The sequence below is a fragment of the Prunus mume genome, linkage group LG8 (genome assembly GCF_029339155.1).
Source record: "Prunus mume cultivar Tortuosa linkage group LG8, ASM2933915v1, whole genome shotgun sequence".
NCBI classification, from domain to species: Eukaryota; Viridiplantae; Streptophyta; class Magnoliopsida; order Rosales; family Rosaceae; genus Prunus; species Prunus mume.
In genome coordinates this window covers 17,435,294-17,455,181 of record NC_142705.1, presented here as the reverse complement: position 1 = coordinate 17,455,181, position 19,888 = coordinate 17,435,294, and the positions used below count along the sequence as shown (strand labels likewise).

The following is a 19,888-nucleotide window of genomic DNA, read 5'->3' as shown; positions in this document are numbered from 1 at the left end:
TTGAAAGGAAGCCAATATATATGGCCGCTAGACCCATTTTCCCCGCTTTCCCACTAAGAAAATAGACAATTAGGAGCACAGAAAAAGCATACAAAAACCTCTGAAAAATTAGGAGCCTCGCTGAATCTGGGGATGAGGTAGATAGCTAGGGGGCTATTCAACCCAGTTTTCTCAAAAGTCATCCTTCGACCGGTCTAATCTCTGCTACGTAAAATCAGGTAATCTCTGTGGCCCTATTTTTACATACATGCAAATCAAGTGAGCCATTTTTCATCTCTCCTGCTATGCCTAGATTGTTCATAAAATAAACATTCTTAAGTGTCATCCCTATATATTATAATTCTTTTGTTCGAAAGAATGAAGATTTCATTACCTTTAGAAAGTTACAAACAAGACCAATACAACAAAAGGATTTATATTCCCCATGTCCCCATGTCATTGCTAATCGTCTTATTCAAACCTGAAAGATAACGACATGTGTCATCTTTTGATTATTATCTTTCAAACCAACTCGAATTGAGAGATTACCAAACTCTGATTTATATTCTTCAACGAACGTACCTCGTTGTTTTAAGCTATGAAACCTTTCATATAACTCCATAGTGTAATCAGCCGTTAAAAACTTCTTTCGTAACTTTGCTTTCACATGTGTTGATCTTCTACTTCCCTTATCAAGCACATTGCCCTTCTACTCTCTTCCACCATTGAAGCACATTGCTCTACAATTTAAGCTTTATAAAAAAAACAGCTTACGATCTTCTTGTAAGTTCTTTCTTGTCTTTAAACCTAAATCGCATTAGCAACCGAACTCGGTATTTGAAGTTCCGGGTGCAGTGACTCTTCCGAAAAGAGGAACTTTCTCTCTTGTCGGTAAGCATTGGATAGAGCAAGCTGGATGGTAATAAATCAACATGAGGCCCATTGATGGGCCGAGAAATGGAAGTCACGGGTCGCTCGGGAGGCTCGGGACTCAAGTCCATTTCTTAGGCCCAAACACATGGGTGAGCACAAAAAGGAAAATAACCCAACCAAAAATAAGCTCAATCAAAATAGCCTATTGACTCAACCAAAAAGCCCAAACGTTTTAAATAGCCCACTTGCTTAAGGAACCATTTTGGCCCATACAAAACTCCAAAATAAGCCACAAAAGCCTCAGCCCCTTGCTAGAAAAATAGAAGCCACAAAGGGGGAGGTCTGAAGATTTATTGAACAAAGCTGCTGGAGTTTCCAGCACATGGGGGGAGCAAGTTCCAAGCAAGAAACATTCAAGGAACCAAAGAATATTAGCATGCGAGCTGCCAGAAGCATCATTTGAACCAGCATGTATATCCACTTCCTTTCCTTCATCAGATCTGGCCAAGGAAGGAGGAAGGAAAGAAGAAGAAAAATAGCTAAGAATGGAGCCTCCCACTGGGACAGCTGCGGGAAAGGGGCCTTGAGCTCCAAAGTTCCTGATTTTGTGCGAATAGATAGAGAAAATTTCACCAAGATAGGAAAAGCCAAGGGAGGAGAAGAGAAAGGAAGGGAAAAGCTTAGCCAAAATGGGTAGAAACCATTAGGGTTTCTTGGGAACGGATGATTTCCAGTAGCTATAAAATGAGGCCTCTTCTACCCAACAAAACCAACTGAGATTCAGAGAGCAAGCTTTCTCTCTAACTTGCAAAAACCCAGCAATCTCGTGCACTGTTCACCATCTTCTCCATTCTTCTCTTCTAGCAGACAGAGTATCTGTCAAGCTGCCAGAAGAGCATTGTTCTTCATTTCTCTCTTCCTAGCCAAATATCCTATAAATCTCTCCTTTCTCACCTTAAACTTCCCTTTTTCCCCCCTAAGAAAGCCTAAATTTCCCCTCAGTGCTAAACTCATGTTGATTTTGCTTCCATGCCACATGCCTCTCATTCCAAGCTCAAAAGTTTATCTGTAAGCATGCAAAAATTACCTGTAAGTTGCCATTGTTTTGGCTGGTGAAGGTAACCAAAATACTTCCTAAGGCTCTACTGCCCTTTCAAAGCATTTTTGGGGCTTAATTTTTGAACTCAGACACATGAGTAATTTTTCTTCAGTTTGCTCCTTACGGCAGCCCAGCCCATCTATAGCTATCAGAAGAAAAAAGACCCCTACATTCCTTTGTCCACAACCTCTACCATGACCAACCATGGTGTGAAGGAAGGATTTTCCTAGCCTCTGGTATCAATTTGATGCAGGGTAGCGTCTATAAGTTGTTGTCTAATGAACCAAACAGTCCCAAAATACATATAATAAAATGATAAAGCTATAGAATAGAAGTTAGAATGAAAATAATTGGTTTCTAGGTCAAATATCCTAAAAGAAACTATAGCGATTAAAGCCTGGAATTATATGCATAAAAAATTGAATACATGAGTCTCTTAATAGTCTATTTATACTAGAGTAAAGCTGCCCAGCAATCTTATCCCTTGGGTTCTTAAGAAAACCTAATTGGCCAAGGAAATTAAAAACCAATAAAACTAGAAATTCAACTAAATCTTAGTAAGACTTAGACTATTTGGCTGATGAGCCCTCTATATAAAACTTATTCCTTTTGGTTCCAATGGAGGCCAGCTAATAACAAAAAAAGGCGTTCTATAATCGACCTATTTATTTAAGGGAGATTCACCCAAATTATAAAAATACCCTATATGAAATAGACTTTAGAAACACACCCAAAGTCCATTTACAACATAACATAGAGGCTTTTAACTTCTTATAAATTACAAAACTGCCATAGATTTCTTAAAACAAGTCCAACCCCAAAATCTCATAAAAAATAAAAAAAACGCTCAATAGGGCATCAAAATAACTTAATAATTAAAATTAAATTAAATAGAGCCAGCTGTTACTTTTTGGGTTTGTTTATAGAAATTAAATAGTATAGGGTTTATTTATATTTTATGTGCTAAGAATGGGTATATGACTAAATATCTCTTAATTTTCACATAATCAAAACCTTAATCCCTCTAAAGAAAACATAATCTTCAGAAAGGCGTGAAAGCAAACAATTGTCAGATGGATTTTCATTTTCTTTTAGTACAAAAGATGTCACATTTAAGGCAATAATAATTTCATTGATAATGGTAAAATCGTACAAAGTGTTCAAAAAAAAGTAAAATATACGCAACATAAAATGTTGCCAAAAAAAGCCAACCCTATTTTTATATTGATCTATTTTTCATTGGATTTTGTACAGATTGGGAGACAAGATACAGAGATAAGCATTTCGTCTACGTGTCTTTGATCTCACAAGGAAATGGATATTGTTATTTCAATTGCGTCCAAAATTGCAGAGTCCTTAGTGACACCAATAGGCAGAGAGTTTGGCTATTTGATTTGCTATGATACCAAGATGAAAGATCTAAAGTATCAACTTAAAAAGCTCTTTGAGATGAAAAATGGGGTGCAAGAATTGGTTAATGCTGCCAAAAGGAATGGTGAAGTTATCAACTCTGATGTTCAAAGTTGGCTAACAAGTGTTAACGAGTTAATTCAGAAAGTGTCACATTTTGAGGAAGAAGTCAACATGGAAAGGCGATGCTTGTACCGGGGGAACATAAGTAGGAAAGCCACTAAGATTACACAAGATGTTCGTCATCTCCAAAAAGAAGGAACATTCAATAACGTTGCCCATCCTGCACCTCCACCAATGATATCGTTAGCATTCAAAGAAGGTTTTAAGGATTTTAAATCCAGAATGACATGTGTGAATAGGGTGCTTGAGGTTTTGAAGAATGAAGAAGTTAGAGTGATTGGGATTTGTGGTATGGGGGGTGTGGGTAAAACCACAATGGTGAAAGAAATCATCAAAAGGGTGGAAGGATTGAAAGTATTCGATAATATTGTGATGGCAGTTGTGTCCCAAAGCCCAAGCATTCAGAAGATTCAATCAGAAATTGCAGAGGAGCTGGGGTTTAAATATGATGAGAATACTGAAAGTGGAAGAGCACGAAGGCTCTACAGAAGACTCATGGAAATAAATAGCATCCTAATTGTATTAGATGATGTGTGGACAGAGCTTGATTTTGAGGCTATAGGACTTCCTTCTGGACTTTCTCATAAAGGGTGCAAAGTTTTGTTGACCTCAAGAAACTTGGAAGTGTGCAACGCAATGGGAAGTCAAGAAATTTTTACACTCCCAATTTTAACAGCAGAAGAATCATGGGAACTCTTCCGTGAAATGGTAGGTAAACCCTTGGACTATCCTGATTTGGCAAAACAAGTCATGAATGAGTGTGGAGGTTTACCTATTGCTATTATAACTGTTGCGAAAGCACTAGAAAATAAGAGAAAGCATGAATGGGTTGATGCACTCAAACAACTACAAAGTTCAGCTCCTGGAAGCATCTCTTCAATGAATGACAGAGTTTATTCAAACATACAATGGAGTTATGATAGATTGGAGAGTGATGAAGCGAAGTCATGCCTTTTGCTTTGTTGTTTATTTCCTGAAGATTATGATATTCCAATTGAGTATTTGGTTAGATATGGATGGGGTCGAGGGTATTTTAGTAACACTGATTTCGTGGAAGAAGCAAGAAATAGAGTGCATTCTTTGGTTGACAAACTTCAAAGAAGGTTTTTATTGCTAGATAGCAAATTGAAAGACCATACCAAGATGCATGACATAGTTCGTGATGTTGCCATACAAATTGCCTCAAGAGATCCACATAGATTTCTAATAAGATGTGATGCTGAAAAGAAAGGGTGGCCAAAGATATACGACCATTACACAACAATGTCACTGATACCAATAAATATTGATGAAATCCCAGTTGGTCTGGAGTGTCCAAAACTTGAGCTTCTACACTTAGAAGGCAAATGTTATTCAGAAAATAGCATGGACATCATGTGTAAAGGGATGAAAGAGCTAAAGGTTTTAGGCATGGGTGGGATATCAGCCTTGCCAAGTTCACAAGGACTATTGAAGAGCCTTCGAACCTTGTCCCTAAATGGTTGTCGTTATTTAACAGATATATCTAATGTTATTGGAAGATTAGAAAATTTAGAGATCCTCAGCTTTCGTGAATGCATTAACATCTTAGAGTTGCCGAGGGAAATTGGACTTCTTAAACATTTAAAGTTGTTAGATATTACGGATTGTATTCGTCTTCAGAAGATTCCACATGGTCTCTTATCGAGCTTATCTAGTCTTGAAGAGTTGTATATGGAAAATAGTTTTCGCAAATGGGAACGATCAGCAGCAGAAAGCAAAGATAAGAGGATGGCAAGCCTTGTTGAGGTGATGTCTTTGTCTAATCATTTGAAGGTTTTAGTCATGTATATTCCCAATTTCAACTTCTTTCCAAAAGACTTTTACTTGACAATCCAGACAACAATAAGATTCCACATATCCAACAGATTGTGTCCCACAGGTTTTAGGATTGAAAGTAACGGATGTTATGCATTCGAAAATAAGTTGGATATTGTTGACAGTGATGCAACGGAATTCATGGAGATTCAACTCTTATTTAAGAAATGTGAAGATTTAATCTTGGGAAGGATTAAGAATTTAAAGTATGTCTTCAATGAATTAGACCAAGAGGGACTGCAACACTTAAAAGTTTTAACAATTTGGGACTGCCGTGAGATAGAATACCTTGTAAATGGAGCAAGTTGGACTCAACAAACAGCCTTCCCTCTCATCCAGTCAATCCAACTCATGTGGATTCCCAAGCTAAAAGCAATATGCCACGGCCAACTTCCACAGAGCTCTTTTATCAACTTAAGATCTCTTGAATTATATGATTGCCCTGTTTTAAAATATGTCTTTTCTCTATCAGTAGCAAGCAACTTGGTTCAACTTCAAAGCTTAAATGTTGACCGGTGTCGCCAAATGAAAGAAATTGTCTCAAAGGAGTGGAGGGAACATGAGACGGCATTGGACATCATAGCTTTCCCTAAATTAACAAATTTGACACTCCAAGGTCTACATAATTTCGTTGGTTTCTACGAAGTCAACAAGCTATACTCCAACTATGAGGTATGTTACATATATAACTTATTATTTTGATGCTTGAATAGTATAATTGTTTTGTTAATTCTTTGTGCCTCAAATTTTTTTTTTGGGTCTGAATTTAGTTTCACTGTTTGGTTTGAATTTACTCCAACCTTTGTGCCTCAATTTAGTTTGACTGTTTTAGTATCAACCTTTGTGCCTAAAAACTGAAAATATTCTCATACTAATAAATGAGGATCTTGCCTTTACCCAAAAAAAAAATAATAATAATAAATTATTGTGCATACCAGGATATTTATTAAATGAGGATCTTGTCTGAAGTTGATCTATAAAATGTTTCTTTAAATATTTATAATTAATGAATCTTTTCAGGTAACAACACCCAAGGATGAAAATGTGGTAGGAACTTCATATGATGAGCATCAATCTTCTAGAAGCTTTGAAAGAGCAGTATTTCCATCAAAGTGCATTTTATGGTTACAAAATCTAGAAGAAGTGAAACTAAAATTTGACGATGGCATTGCAGATGTGTTATTTGATCTGAAAGGCCATATGGTTACGGATGGGCCAGCACTTTCTCATTTACGAAAATTGGAGATTTTATTGGCTTTTGCATGTCAACACCTTTGGAAGAACATTCCGCGTGGATTCCAGGGCTTCCAAAACTTAAGACATTTCAAAATAAATTATGGTACTGATCTCCAATATGTGTTCCCACATTCAATTGCCAGGCTCCTTGTAAATCTTGAAGAGCTCAACATAGCAGAATGCTGGAACATGGTAACTATAGTCGGATCCGCAGATGAAAATGAAAAGGAGGATCAGACGGGCATGACTTTGTTTCCCAAACTAAATAGTTTTGATCTAGACGGGCTTCCCAAACTGAAGACATTGGCTTCAGTAATTCCATAAATAAAAAAGTTGGAGAAAGATTCAACAGCTCATCACGAAGACGAAGACGAAGGTATTTCATCAGGATCTTGTGGATGTACACCTTATTCATGTGGCCCAATGACCAAACCTACTTCAAGAACAAATATTGTTCAAATATTGCCACGTCCAGTCAATCAAGAGGTAAGCATTTCAATTTACTATTATTTTATTTCTATGAACCTACAGTTGCTCAATTGATGTTTGATTTTCTAGGTTGCCCCAACAAATCTTGATCAAGACTCAAATGATTATGATAATCTAGAACGTCTTTCTATACTATCCTGTAAGTCACTGGAAGTTGTTTTCCAACTCAAGGGATCGAAGGCTGTGGAAAGCCATAACGTTCAAGCATTCAATAAGTTGTGTTACTTGTCGTTATACAAATTGCCAAGTTTGATGCACGTATGGGAAATAGGCGGTTCACAACATATCACGGGCTTCGGAAACTTGACATTCTTAAGTGTATCCCACTGTGGCAGTTTACGATATTTGTTCTTGTCAACTGTAGCCAAGCTCCTTGTTAGTTTAAAGGACTTAAAAGTTGGGAATTGTAAGAAGATTAAACAAGTTATTGCAAAAGTAGACATTGAATGTGCAGATCAGGAAGTTACATTTCCTCAACTAAATTCCATGACGTTTGAAGATCTACCAAACCTCATTTGTTTCTCTACTGAAGCTTATACTTTGAAGTTGCCATCTTTAATGAAATTGAAGGTTATAAGATGTCCATACTTCAGAACATTTGCTTCCAAGGTTGTCAACACACATTCTAGAATTCAAGTGTACACAGAGTTGGGAAAGTCTGAGTGGATGGGGGACCTCAATAGCACTATAGGGAACATTCACGAAAAAAGGTATGCTCCTGAATGGTCACTGGTGTTTAGTCAATAATATAACAATTAAAGTGTTTCTTTTTCAAACTTGATTGCATCTCAATGATACACATTCTTTTCTTTTGAATACAGGGAAACACAGAGAAGTACAGAGGTGAGTATATGTATGTCGCTATCTCCAACTTCTATATTAAGGAAACACTGATGTTTACAAATCTTACTAAAAAAAAAATACTCCATATTATGCCATATTAAGGAAAGAAGTAAATTAAGTTAGCAAGATCAAATTACGGTTCTAATGATATAAAAAAAATAATAATAATTAGGTGTGAGATTGTTTAAGCTTCGATTTGACAATAAATTACAATGTATTTCATGTGTGTATGAGGTTTTTTTAATTCAAGTGTTCTATCATTGCGATGTAGTAGACGAAAATGAGAAAAAAACCTAATTCTGATGTGGTATCTCATTAGAACATCTCCAATGGGCTCCTCCCTAAATGAGATTCTAAGTTAAAATTTAGAGTAAATGTCAGGAACCCAACTTCAAGTATCTCAAAATATGAAGTTCTACAGTTTCTTCAGTTAAAAAAATGCCTAGGCAGAGTATTTAGAGCCTTCTGAAATTTGAATTTTGTAGATTAGTCTAGAGATTTCTGAATGTTGTAGCTTTTTGCATCATTATCAAAAACACTCCGAGGCTCGTTTTAAGACCCAAGTTGACGATTCTCACATTTAGTGCATGGATGAACACTTTCATTATTTTTCTAGTTTAATATTGTTTCCCTCTTTTCAGCACATTCATGAGGAGGTTTGAGGTCTGTTCTGAAGAGTTTTATGAGGATGTGCATACAGACTCTACAGAGTGAGTTCTTGAAGTTTGGAATAGCAAGTTGCAACTCCACATCTCTAACCTCATCAATTCTTGAGAAACAATCCCATTTCAATTCCAAGTGTTGAAGTGTATTAGAATTCATGTACTGGATTTCATTTGTATGTCATTCAAATGTTAGAGCAGATCTGATGGTTAAGGCATAAGTTCATGTATTTTCAAGAGTTATCAAGGATTGATGTTAAATTCTCTCTTCAAATAAATACTTCTTGAAGATCCCTCTGGTGAAATTTTTTCGACTTTGTTAGCCGAATACAACAACAAAATTTCATAACCTCTCCTACATATCTTTCATTTTTAACACATCAAACCATCATTGAGTTCAATGTGCCATCAAATTTCAAAGTTCAACAACCAAATTTTTACAGGTCAAATAAATAGATATTTCTTGACGATCCCTCTGCTGCAATTTTTACAGTTTTTGGTAGACCGTTAGAACGTCGAAATACTAAATATAGTTACGATGCCAGCCTAAGTACTGACGTCCATAATTTTTCCATTACACAAAAGTTCAAACTTGGGAACATGAATGCCTCAAAGTTACTAATCAAAATAATAACACAGAATTCCAGTGTTGCTGCAGACATAAAAGACTTGCGGCAAAAATCTTTAACTACTACAATTGTTCAAATTCAATGACGCCAAAATTAATTTTTCAATGTTGCCAAAATTAACATATTAAAAAAATTGGTTGATCACTTGTTGTCAAGATTTCAGAGAGACTAACTAGCAGTCCACACCAAGCATGTGTGAAGTTTTATCACAAAAGATCTCGGTACTATTAATAGTAGATCAATTTATATTGTATTTTATTTTGTCAAGGTTTCGATGTGGGTTTTTTACATTTTCAACACTTAGGAACATTTATTTCACATCTTTCTAGTATAAATACAAGGAGACCCTCATAGTTTCTATAACATGAAAAACACATTGCCTATGTGCGCCTCATGCTCAATTGTCATGACAACAACTATTTGATGATTGAGAATATTTTTGCTCACCACTTTAAATCAAGGTGTACCCTCACCACCCTTTTCAATACTTGACACGTGTCAATTGGTATAATCATAGTTAACTCTTTACTTGACACGCGTCAATAAGTTGATAGTTATTTTAGCATCAAATGTTAAAATTGCAATCATAAAAAAATGGATTAACTACATAAAAGTACCAAACCTTTAGAGGTCGTTTCAAATTAGTACCCAACCTTTCGTAAAAAATTCAAATTAGTCACTCCGTCAGTGGAGGTGTTAAGTGATGACGTGGCTGTTCCGATGCTGCTTTTTTTGCTAAGGTGGATACCACGTGGATTAAAAAAAAAAAAAAAGTCTTTAGTTTTAAAATTACTTTAAAATTTTAAAATAAAATGTATAAAATAACATAAACTTAAATAATTTTTTAAAAGTAATAATAAAAGGACAAAAGTACCCCATCCCCATCAGTAACCCCACCCCAACCCACGCAGCACAGACCACCACGCCGACTTCCTCCCTTTCTCACCACCTCTCTCTCTCTCTCTCTCTCTCTCTCTCTCTCTCTCTCTCTCAAAAGCGTAGCCCCCCACCTTCGACGACGAACCCAGCTGTCACCTCCATAGAGATAGATTTGTGGGTTACGGCGGATGAAGAACTTGGCGACGAAGAGACGGTGTGGCCTTGGCGACGAAGACGAAGACAACGAATCTAAAGTCGGGCTAGTCGGATCTAAAGAGAAGGAGGTTAGCTGGGGCTGGCGTTGGGGATAGGGCTCGGACCTCTATCAATCTCCCTCTCTCTGTGTGTCTTTGTCTCTCTCTGTCAAACTCGCGGAGGAGGCGTGGGTGCCTTGATAAATTTTTGGCACAGAGATGAGGTCATTTTCCATCTGTTTGGTCGGAGAAGAAAGTTTATGGATGGTGAGCGATGGCTAGGTGGTGGTCGGTAGACGGTGGTTTTTGGGGATGGCTAGGTTATGGTGACCATGAAGGCAAGGGCGGAACCAAGAATTTTTCAACGGGTGGGCTAGCTAAAGTTATTAGCTTTAAAATTTAGTGATTTTTTTTTTGGTACTTACAATTTCTATAGTCTTTCTAGAAATAAAAGTAAACATTAAATCATATAAATCAAGCTAGTTTATAGCTCCATAGACTAATTTTCAATAAGTTTTAACATAAACCATATAGGATTTAACACTATAGTGGATTGAACATCTAAGATTTTTACCTAGATTGACCTTAGGTTCTTTCATGCATTCATATTATAGATGAAAAGTTATTTTATGTAAAAATATTGATTAAGTATGAAAAATGGGTTTTCAAAATAATCATTTTCTCAAGATAATTTTTAGTGCTTTTATTCTCACACATCAAATAGAAAACTTGATTTTATGGAATTTTAATATGAAATATATATTGACTTAATGAGCCATCATTTTTAGCCTAAATCGTATTTGGCACTAAAACCGATTTTTCATATTTTGATTTGGTGAGAATTTGGTTTTCTAGTATTTTTATTTGAATCCAAATGGGGGTACTTCTTATTTACATTGTAAACTTAAGTAAATGGAGTAATATAAAAAATAAATAAAAGTAAAATGACAAAGACATTTACTTGAATGTTGAAAATAGAAATAAGGTATATCTGTTGTATTAAGACTTATTAATATTGAAAATAAGTTAAATATATCAGTTTTATATTTTTTTCTTAAAAACCACACTGGGCTACAGCTGTAACCCTTGGTGTGGTTCCGCCCTTTGCATGAAGGGGTGGAGCTGAGAGGAGGTGGGGGGGTGGGGTGTGTGTTGTTGGGGTTGGTGATGGCTTGGGATGGGGATGGCGTCAGGATTAATGGGTGGTGGCTTAGAGAAGAGGTCATAGGCGGTGGAGAAGGATCTGGAGATGGAAGTGAGGTTGCTGGGGTCGATGGAGGATGAAGAAGGTGAAGCCAATGAGAATGCCGATGGAGGATCTGGAGATGAAGAAGGTGGAGTTGAGGTAGATGGAGGATCTGGAGAGGGATGTGATTTTTTTGGCTGTTGAAACTGATTTTTCTTATTTTTTGCGTTTTTTTAATTAATTTAAATTTTAAAAATTTATTTATTTTTTTTTAATCCATGTGGTATCTACCTCAGCCAAAAAAAAATACAAATTATATAATAAACCCAATCCTAAACATGTATTTATAAAAAAACAAGTACTATTTAAACACTAGAAACACACCCAAAATCAACTCCAAAGTCAACTTTTTGGTGTGTTTATAAATGAATGTTGAGTGTGTGTAATGATGAGTTTTGGGTGTGTTTATAAAGTGTTTTGTGTTGGGTTTTTATAATTTCAACCTCCATTTTGGGTGTTTTAGTGAAACTCCCAAAAAAAAAACCACATCGAACACGTCATCGATTAACGTCTTCACTATGTACTGTAGTGATTAATTTATATGTTTTACAAAAGATCGGGTATGTCCGTAAAAAATTTAAAAGGTTTGGTACTAATTTGAAACGACTCCTAAAGGATGGGTACTTTTATGTAGTTAAATCCTAAAAAAATTAAAGAGACAGTATTTAAGCATCAAATGTTCCCAAGATAAACATATGATACTGAGAAACCATGCGCATTCATTAAATTTCTTGCAATATTATGCATTCAAATGAATATGTTAGAAAACTTTAAATATGATAATATAATTGATGATTTTGCTTCTAAAACTGCAATAAGAAGAACTTTGAAATGATCTTTTATTATTTTGTAGATGCATATAATTTTGGTTTGCGTTGGGCCTTCAATCACCCAGGGGCAGCCCTATGGATGGGGCATGCGGCTGGGTTGGGTATAGGGAGAGGGGCTGGGTTTTTATAATTTTAATTTGTTATTTTATAATTTTATAATTTATTTTGCTTTGGACTTTTCATTATTATTTAATACAGAGTATTTTTTTTTAATTAAAATTACGAATTTTCCCTGAATATTGACAGAAATTTAGATGAAATTCAATCCTGTGTGCCCATGAGATATAAATGGGAAAAGTATGGAGCGCCTTTCATTTCCAATTATGTATTATTTTTATTTTCAGTTTATTAAACCCTTAGGCCCCATTTATTTATGTTTTCAGACCCCCAATTTCATTTTCTAGAAAACTCCTCAAAACTTTTGTTTTAGGTTTTAGACATAAAAAAATTTTACTTTTGAAAAGCCAAAGCTTTCAAAGAAAAAAAACCACTCACCACCAATTAAAGACATTTAAATGTATTGGATTCATAGAAATCTAAAAATAAATAAAGACATTTTGTCCATTTTGCTTCTTTAAAAATTTTCTCTCTCCTTGCTTTTAAAATGTCCCAAACTTTTTGGTGTTGCACTTAGCAAAATCGGAAAAGCGATTTACAAAAATGTTTTCAATATATTCTCTTCAAGTTGAAAAACACCAAAAAGACGTTTCCGTGTTTCCGTTTTCCAATTTAGAAAACACAGGAAACAACATCCGCTTATTTTTCTACCGAAGAGAAAAACAGAGGAATTCTTCTCCTCTCTCCCTTCCCACATCATCACCATTCCTTAGGGCAAGCAGATTTATTTACAAGGATTCCAATTCGTATTTTTTAGTTCTAATTTATACATGCAGATTTAGAACTCTCTCTTTTGTTGGCGAGTCCTTACTTAGTTAGGATTTTGGTTCCTTATTTAGTTTACTTAGGATTTTAGTTCCTTATTTAGTTAGAATTTTGGTTACTTATCAATTATTATTTAGTTCTATTGTAATAGAGATTTATTTCCTATTGTAATTTAGGTATATTTCTATTTTATTTAGGGTTATCACATCTTTATACTTGTATAAATACCTCCATATTTGAGAAGAATAATAATATGAGCATATATTAGCATAATTGAATATTTACCCTACTTTGTTTGACATCTCTCTATTTCGTTGCTCTGCTTTTGCTTGTATGAAAATTCTGTTTCAACCTCCATAGAGACAACAATCATTGCCCAAAAATACAAAAGGTTTCATTAGAGAGGCACCAAAGATCTGGAAATTGACCCCATCAAAACACGTGTCCCTATTAAGCGATGTGCAAGGAGAGGATACCATAGCTTTGATAATCAAGCTAAAAAGAAAAAGAAAAAGAAGAGAGGTTTGCTGTAAGACATGAGAGTTACTAAGAGAGAGTACGAGATGTTTTCACTATTTTTGTTTTATGAAACTGTTTTCCAATTAACTTATCGAACGCATTCTTGAATCTGAAAATGCAAACTCGTTTTCTTATTATCATTTTCTGAAAATATTATCTGAAAACATTCTCCAAAATATTACCGTCTCCCATAATAATTCAATATATGCATTTTGGTGGTGCCTATCCTCTTGTGATGTTGTTCCCACCCTAGGCTTATTTCCCCACTAACATCTATAATCTCACGCCCCATGGAAATTTCAAAGAGACAATCCATCCGGAACGTGGACTTCCGTGTTCCTCCCCATACCATAATATCACTTGTGTATAGTAAAAAATAAAAAATAAAAGAAAAAGAGAAAGGAAGTATGCGTACTGATACCAGAGAATATATGCCTTCTAGTAGTAAAAGGCGGCGATCCATTACAGTGACTCAAAAGCATATTTAGTAAAAGGAGACGATTTTCCACCTGTTAGTTTATTTAGTTTATTCCAATGAAAATTATACAGTAGAACCCAAAATGGCAAACCAATGAAACACCGTAGGCCAGTAACATTGAGAGACAACATATGTATATACACGGTTAAAGAAGTAAATGCAAACCTTCAACTCTGACATCATCTGATTTTTTGGTATACAAATTGACATCTGAAACCTACAACAACAATAGCACTATTCTATTCCCTCTCAGTTCTATGAAATAACTTGCATAATCAGATTTATTCATACTACTGTTTTTTGACATAAAATACATCATCTAGATGACCATATGCGACAACCACAACTTTGATGGAGTCTATGAACAATCATGCAACTTCACTGCACCTCAACCAGGTCCGCGAAGACCAGAGAACAGCAGAAGTCCTATCATCTAACCATATAATTGCTCTAGTAGGACCCTAAAGATCAACTTCAGATAAAGAATCTAATGCCTCACTCTCTGGGCCTGGCAAGCCAAAGAGAACTCAGGGCTCGAAGACGCGAAAAATAGTCATTTATTGCAAGCAGTGCACGAGCTGATTGTCGGGTCGTCAGTATACGATGCATTTGTTGCAGCGTTTGTTGGCGAAGATTGTCAGCCTGGTAATTGACCAAAATAAGATTACAGATAATAAGGCAAAAAAATTGACATTAGTAGAGCATAAACATGAATAAAACATAAATAACTAGTGGCATTTTCAGATGTTTTTAAGGGAAGTCAAGACTCCACGCCAAGATTAAAGAAGCAAGAATTTTCAAACGGGCATACCAATCTATACTCAAGCCAAGTCCCCAAATTTGTGGACCATTTCTGCTGCACGTCTTCCACGAAACAAACTTTTTGAAACAAAAAATTATTAGTGCCTTCAATAATAGGACTCTAGGTTTTTTTTTATCCAGAGACTACAGACTCAAGAGGACTACAGTTTTCTAGTGTTTCAAAAAGAATAAAGAAAGACTACATATTGTAATGATGAAACTTAGGTAGAACAGCCGACAAAAACAAATGAAGAATAAAGTAATTGAAGAAAACAAGAGCTTTTTTTTTTTTTAAAAGGAAACTATGGAAACAAAATACAATTTGGTTTCATTCCACCCACAAGTTCCAGCACCATAATATCTACATGCAAGTTCCAGATGCGTCACTCAGAAATACCAGCATATTCATGATTTGAGTTTTTATCTATAGTTCTTGCAATCATCGAAATTCACTAGGATCACACTGCATAAGCAAGCTAGTGGAATCAACTATCAAGGGAATTCACCTGGCGGAGGAAACCCTCAAGAGTTCCTAGCTTCCCCATGGCCATGGCCATTTGACCCATATAGTTTGCTACATTTCCAGATGATCCTGATGGCCCAGGTGAGCCACTGGCCAAGGTTTCAGCAAGGGATTGCTGCAATGCCTCCATCCCTTGTGACAGAGCATCTTCAGCCTGCTGGGATGACTGCTGCAAGTTGTAAATACCCACCAATTGCTGCTCAGTTAACGGTTCCAATTGATTCACCAGAAGCTGCACCAAAGCCAATACAGTTTAAAATGCGGAGATCTAAAACAATTAGAAAAATATAGGACAGAACGAATACATTATGCCCACATGGTATTCAAATTTAATTTTGGTAGGTCATTATTCATTTTGTCTAAGAGAATAAAACATCAATTTTGATGACACATTCTTTTAAGTTCAAACTTGAGCACTCAAGAATTTCCATTACTTGCAATCAAGGAATAAATGTATTGTTCATTCCATGGATACGGTTATGTGGGCACAGCCAAGTGACTCACAACATAGAAAATGCAGAATTGAACCCATATACATCCAACATTTCCCTTATTTCCATCATGTATAACGTATTATGGAGAGAGCATGTCAGCATTACAGCCCTAACTCAGAATGTCAAAATAAATGTTTTCATGTCAGGAGATTATCACACTTGGAGAAAACAAGGAAGCAAAATGTCAAAATAACATCTCATACACTAGTAGAAGGATTTATGCAAACACCGCCTAAAACTAAAATGACAAAACCTTTTTGTTTTCCAAGTTCCAAGAAGATCAAGAGAAAAGTTGCTAGAATGCATTACAACTGAAATCAAATACTCAACCACAGCAAAGAAGAGTTGAAACTAATTTTCACCTTAAGGAGCTCAGATGAGCGGAAGCCACCAATCCACATGAAACACCTTTCAGCTGGTGTTTTCCACATTCCTGACAAGATGTGGAAAACATCAGCTTTGCTGCTGCAGTACCCTTCAGTCTAAAAATGTCATCGTAGTGAGCAATGACATTGTCAATAACGGTACGAAGTTCAGTGTCACCCGCATGTGAATTAACAGCTGCCCTCAACTCATTTATCTGCCTGTTGTGCTCCTCTAGCCACCTTGCATATTCCACATCAAATGCCAGAGCACCTACAGAAGACAAAAACAATTAAAACAACAAAGTTTTACCATCAAATATCAGTTAAGTGGGAACATATATACACATGTTAAATATACGGGCGTGTTCTTATGCCAGGCAGTTTAGGATTATAACGCTCCTGTTGCCAGAATATGATTTTAGACCATTGATTAGCTTGATTCTTGCTTAAATGTCTGGTCCAAATCCAGCCTGACAACATATGAATCTTATGTTTCCAGACCGTCTGGCAAGAGAATATGACCTCATTATATACACATTTATACACACACACACACACACACACATATCTATACATCTTTGCTTCGCTGGCCCCAATAAAGTGAACACAAAGCACATGAAATAATCTAATTTATCATGTTAGGAACTACATCCATATTTAATATGATGAACATAGAGAAATCTACAGGACAAACATTTAACCCCCAGATGCTCAGACCCAACTGCAAAAGATCGGGATGGCCAAATAACAGAAAAATCCAAGACAAGCAAGCTGTAGAAGTATCTAACCAAAAATAATCGACTTACTACACACATGCTGATGGAGAGAATACATAAACCTAAATTTACTGTGATGGAGATTGATGAGGTGACTAGGTTACTGGTTATCCCGGATGGCACTAGATTGGTTCCCTCTAGGAGGGACAACAGAAGGTGGAAGTTGGATCACTCTGGGTTATACTCATGCCATTCTTTTTGTTCCTTCATTCAGGATAATGGTTCTGTGGAGGAGTTCCCTTCTCACCCTCAAATTTGGAAGGCTAGGATGACAACACCCACCCCCCCACCCCCAAAACCGGGGTTAAAATTCTTCTATGGTAGGTTGCCATTGGAAAAGTAAAAACTTGCGACACTTTGCTGAGGCATCGCCCCTTTATGTGCTTATCCCCTCACTGGTGCACTCTTTGCAATATGGACAGGGTAAGCGCGGATCATCTGTTCATTCACTGTCCCTACTCCTTAAAGGTGTGGTGGTTACTTCTGCAGGAAGTTAATGCTGCTTGGGTTATTCCTGAAGGCTGCTTTCAGCTGTTATCCTACAAGATTGATAAGCTGGGTAGGGGGAAGAAAACTAAAGTTCTGTGGGGTTGCTTGGTGCATGCAGTGTTTTGGAACTTATGGGCTTCGGTTACTCCTGTTTTTAAGGATTTGGCTGTCTCTTCTATTATGCGAGATTTGTTAAGGGTTGTGAAGTGATGTGTTGCTCTCTTCCTTTTTCCTGGGTGGCCTTTTTGTTTGCTTTTGTCCTCTTTTCCTTTGTTTGTTTTGGTCTTGAGGTTGCTGTTTACTTCTGTTTTGCTCTTGTGCATTCCTTATCCACTTGCTTGTTTCTTTGTTTATCTCTTTGATTTTATAAAGTTTCTATTAAAAAATAAATAAATAAACTTCTTAAACATATATATGCATTTCAAGGCAGGCTACACAAATATACACAACTGTGGTTAGTAAGTCCAGGAAAAAGTAAGAATCAGCAGATGAGATTAATAAGTTCAAATACCATTTCCACTCATCGAATGAGATTGATCTCCAGAGCTTGAAATGAATATTCCCTGCAACATGTAAAACATTAGTATGATACAAAACATCCATGCCCAGCCAAATGAAAAATGTATATAGAAAACCAACCTGCTGGCGGGCACGCTGAAGCTCTTGCTCAAGCTGGGTTAATTTCAGCCGGCTACTCTCAAGCTGTTGTACATATGCCTGAATAGAAGAACCCGATGGAAATAATGTAAAGGCATACATGAATATAATGACACTTCCCCACAAAGAACAGTAGCTATGACTTATAATGAGATAGAGAAAGATTGCACTTAACACATAAGCGCACTGAACTTACAAACACAGTTAGTCTAATAATAATGACAACAGCGTAAAGAGTAACAGATAATAAATTCATAACATATGGTGACCTACCTTTTTTCTTAATCTGCTTTTCCTGGCGGCTTCACGATTTTGAGCAAGTCTTCGCAGTGTCTGTAAAACATTGATTCAAACTAGGGTAAGTTGATAATCATGCAAGACAACACTTTAATAATATATTCAGTTGAAATTGTCAAACCTTTTGATCACCAGGTTTATCTTTTGACCTGTCACTCGAATCAGAAACTAGAAGACCAGTCATTTGATTCAGTTCAGTCTGCACAAAAACAAAAAAATTAAATTCACCACCAAATAAAAGCTGAAAATCACAATGTTCTCTCACATGCACAATAATTTCCGTATGGAAAAAATAAGGGATATGTCACTTTGAATCTTGCATACAAAAGTGACTAAAGAAGTAGGCACTCTTAGAGGAAAACTACATGAATAAAGACGAGATGAACCAGAATTTATAAGCAGCGGATACTGAAAACTGGAACCAAGAGAGATGTTACCCTCTGATTTTTATCTTCTGTGTCATCTGTTGAAGTATCAGTCCTAGGGCTTCCATCTGCCATACTGGACTCCCCCCAGTTCTCGTGATTGCTACGAGATACAGAAGGCAAATTTTGTTGTGCCTCTTTTTGCAGTGGCAACAGCTGAGATCCCACAATACAAACAGATAAGTTTATATCTAAAGATGCAAGGAACTGGATTCCACAATGCGTTCAACCTTATTGGTCTCACAATCATTTTATTTTATTTTTGTTTTGTTTACTTTAGGAGGGGGTGATAAACAATTACCTTATTTAAAGAGCCAAATTGGGCATCACTACTCCCCAGTGCCTGGCTACTTAATTTATTTTGATTAAATACAGGACCTAAGAAATCCAAAGTAATCAAATGAGAAAAAGGAGTCAGAAGCAAGTAAATACCATAATACAACAAGAGTGAAATATGATCAGAAACTTTTTTGCGCACACACACACATATATATATATATATATATATACAATCCTCTTCTATCGAGGGACACCCTTTAGCGTCCCCTACGAATTTTTTTTCAATGATCCAAACCATCTATTTTTTAAGTCTACATAAATAGATCATCCTCGCAAAACATTAGACAAATCAGAAACCGTTTCGACATCTAATTGTGTCCTACAAAATCAATGAACACAGTGCTTCAAGAACGTACTAAAATTTCAATAATTCAATTTAGTGGTCAAATGATATCAGATTCAAGTCATTTTTTGTAGAGATAATCATTGAATGAACAGTTTGGATCAGTGAAATACAAAGCAGAGTGAGCCCTACAAAGAGGTGTCTCTCAAATAAGCTATTTGAGGATCTCTCC

At 36.1% G+C, this 19,888-nt stretch overlaps 2 protein-coding genes across 2 annotated transcripts; one reads left to right on the top strand and one right to left on the bottom strand.

Annotated features, from left to right (window-relative positions):
• Positions 1-54: 54 nt before the first annotated feature.
• Positions 55-8,855, top strand: LOC148914892 (putative disease resistance protein At4g27220). Its single transcript, XM_089043225.1, is given in 6 exon segments — positions 55-218; positions 3,206-5,992; positions 6,341-7,042; positions 7,115-7,755; positions 7,867-7,888; positions 8,530-8,855. Coding segments are annotated over 5 exon segments (4,113 nt in total). The 5' UTR covers positions 55-218; positions 3,206-3,265; the 3' UTR covers positions 8,551-8,855.
• A 5,435-nt stretch (positions 8,856-14,290) lies between these two features.
• LOC103343154 (transcription factor TGA2.3) lies at positions 14,291-19,495 on the bottom strand. The gene is given in 10 exon segments (XM_089043158.1): positions 14,291-14,849; positions 15,515-15,763; positions 16,388-16,486; positions 16,489-16,661; positions 18,167-18,218; positions 18,295-18,372; positions 18,586-18,645; positions 18,731-18,808; positions 19,047-19,190; positions 19,336-19,495. Coding segments are annotated over 9 exon segments (999 nt in total). The 5' UTR covers positions 19,110-19,190; positions 19,336-19,495; the 3' UTR covers positions 14,291-14,702.
• Between the last annotated feature and the right edge of the window lie 393 nt (positions 19,496-19,888).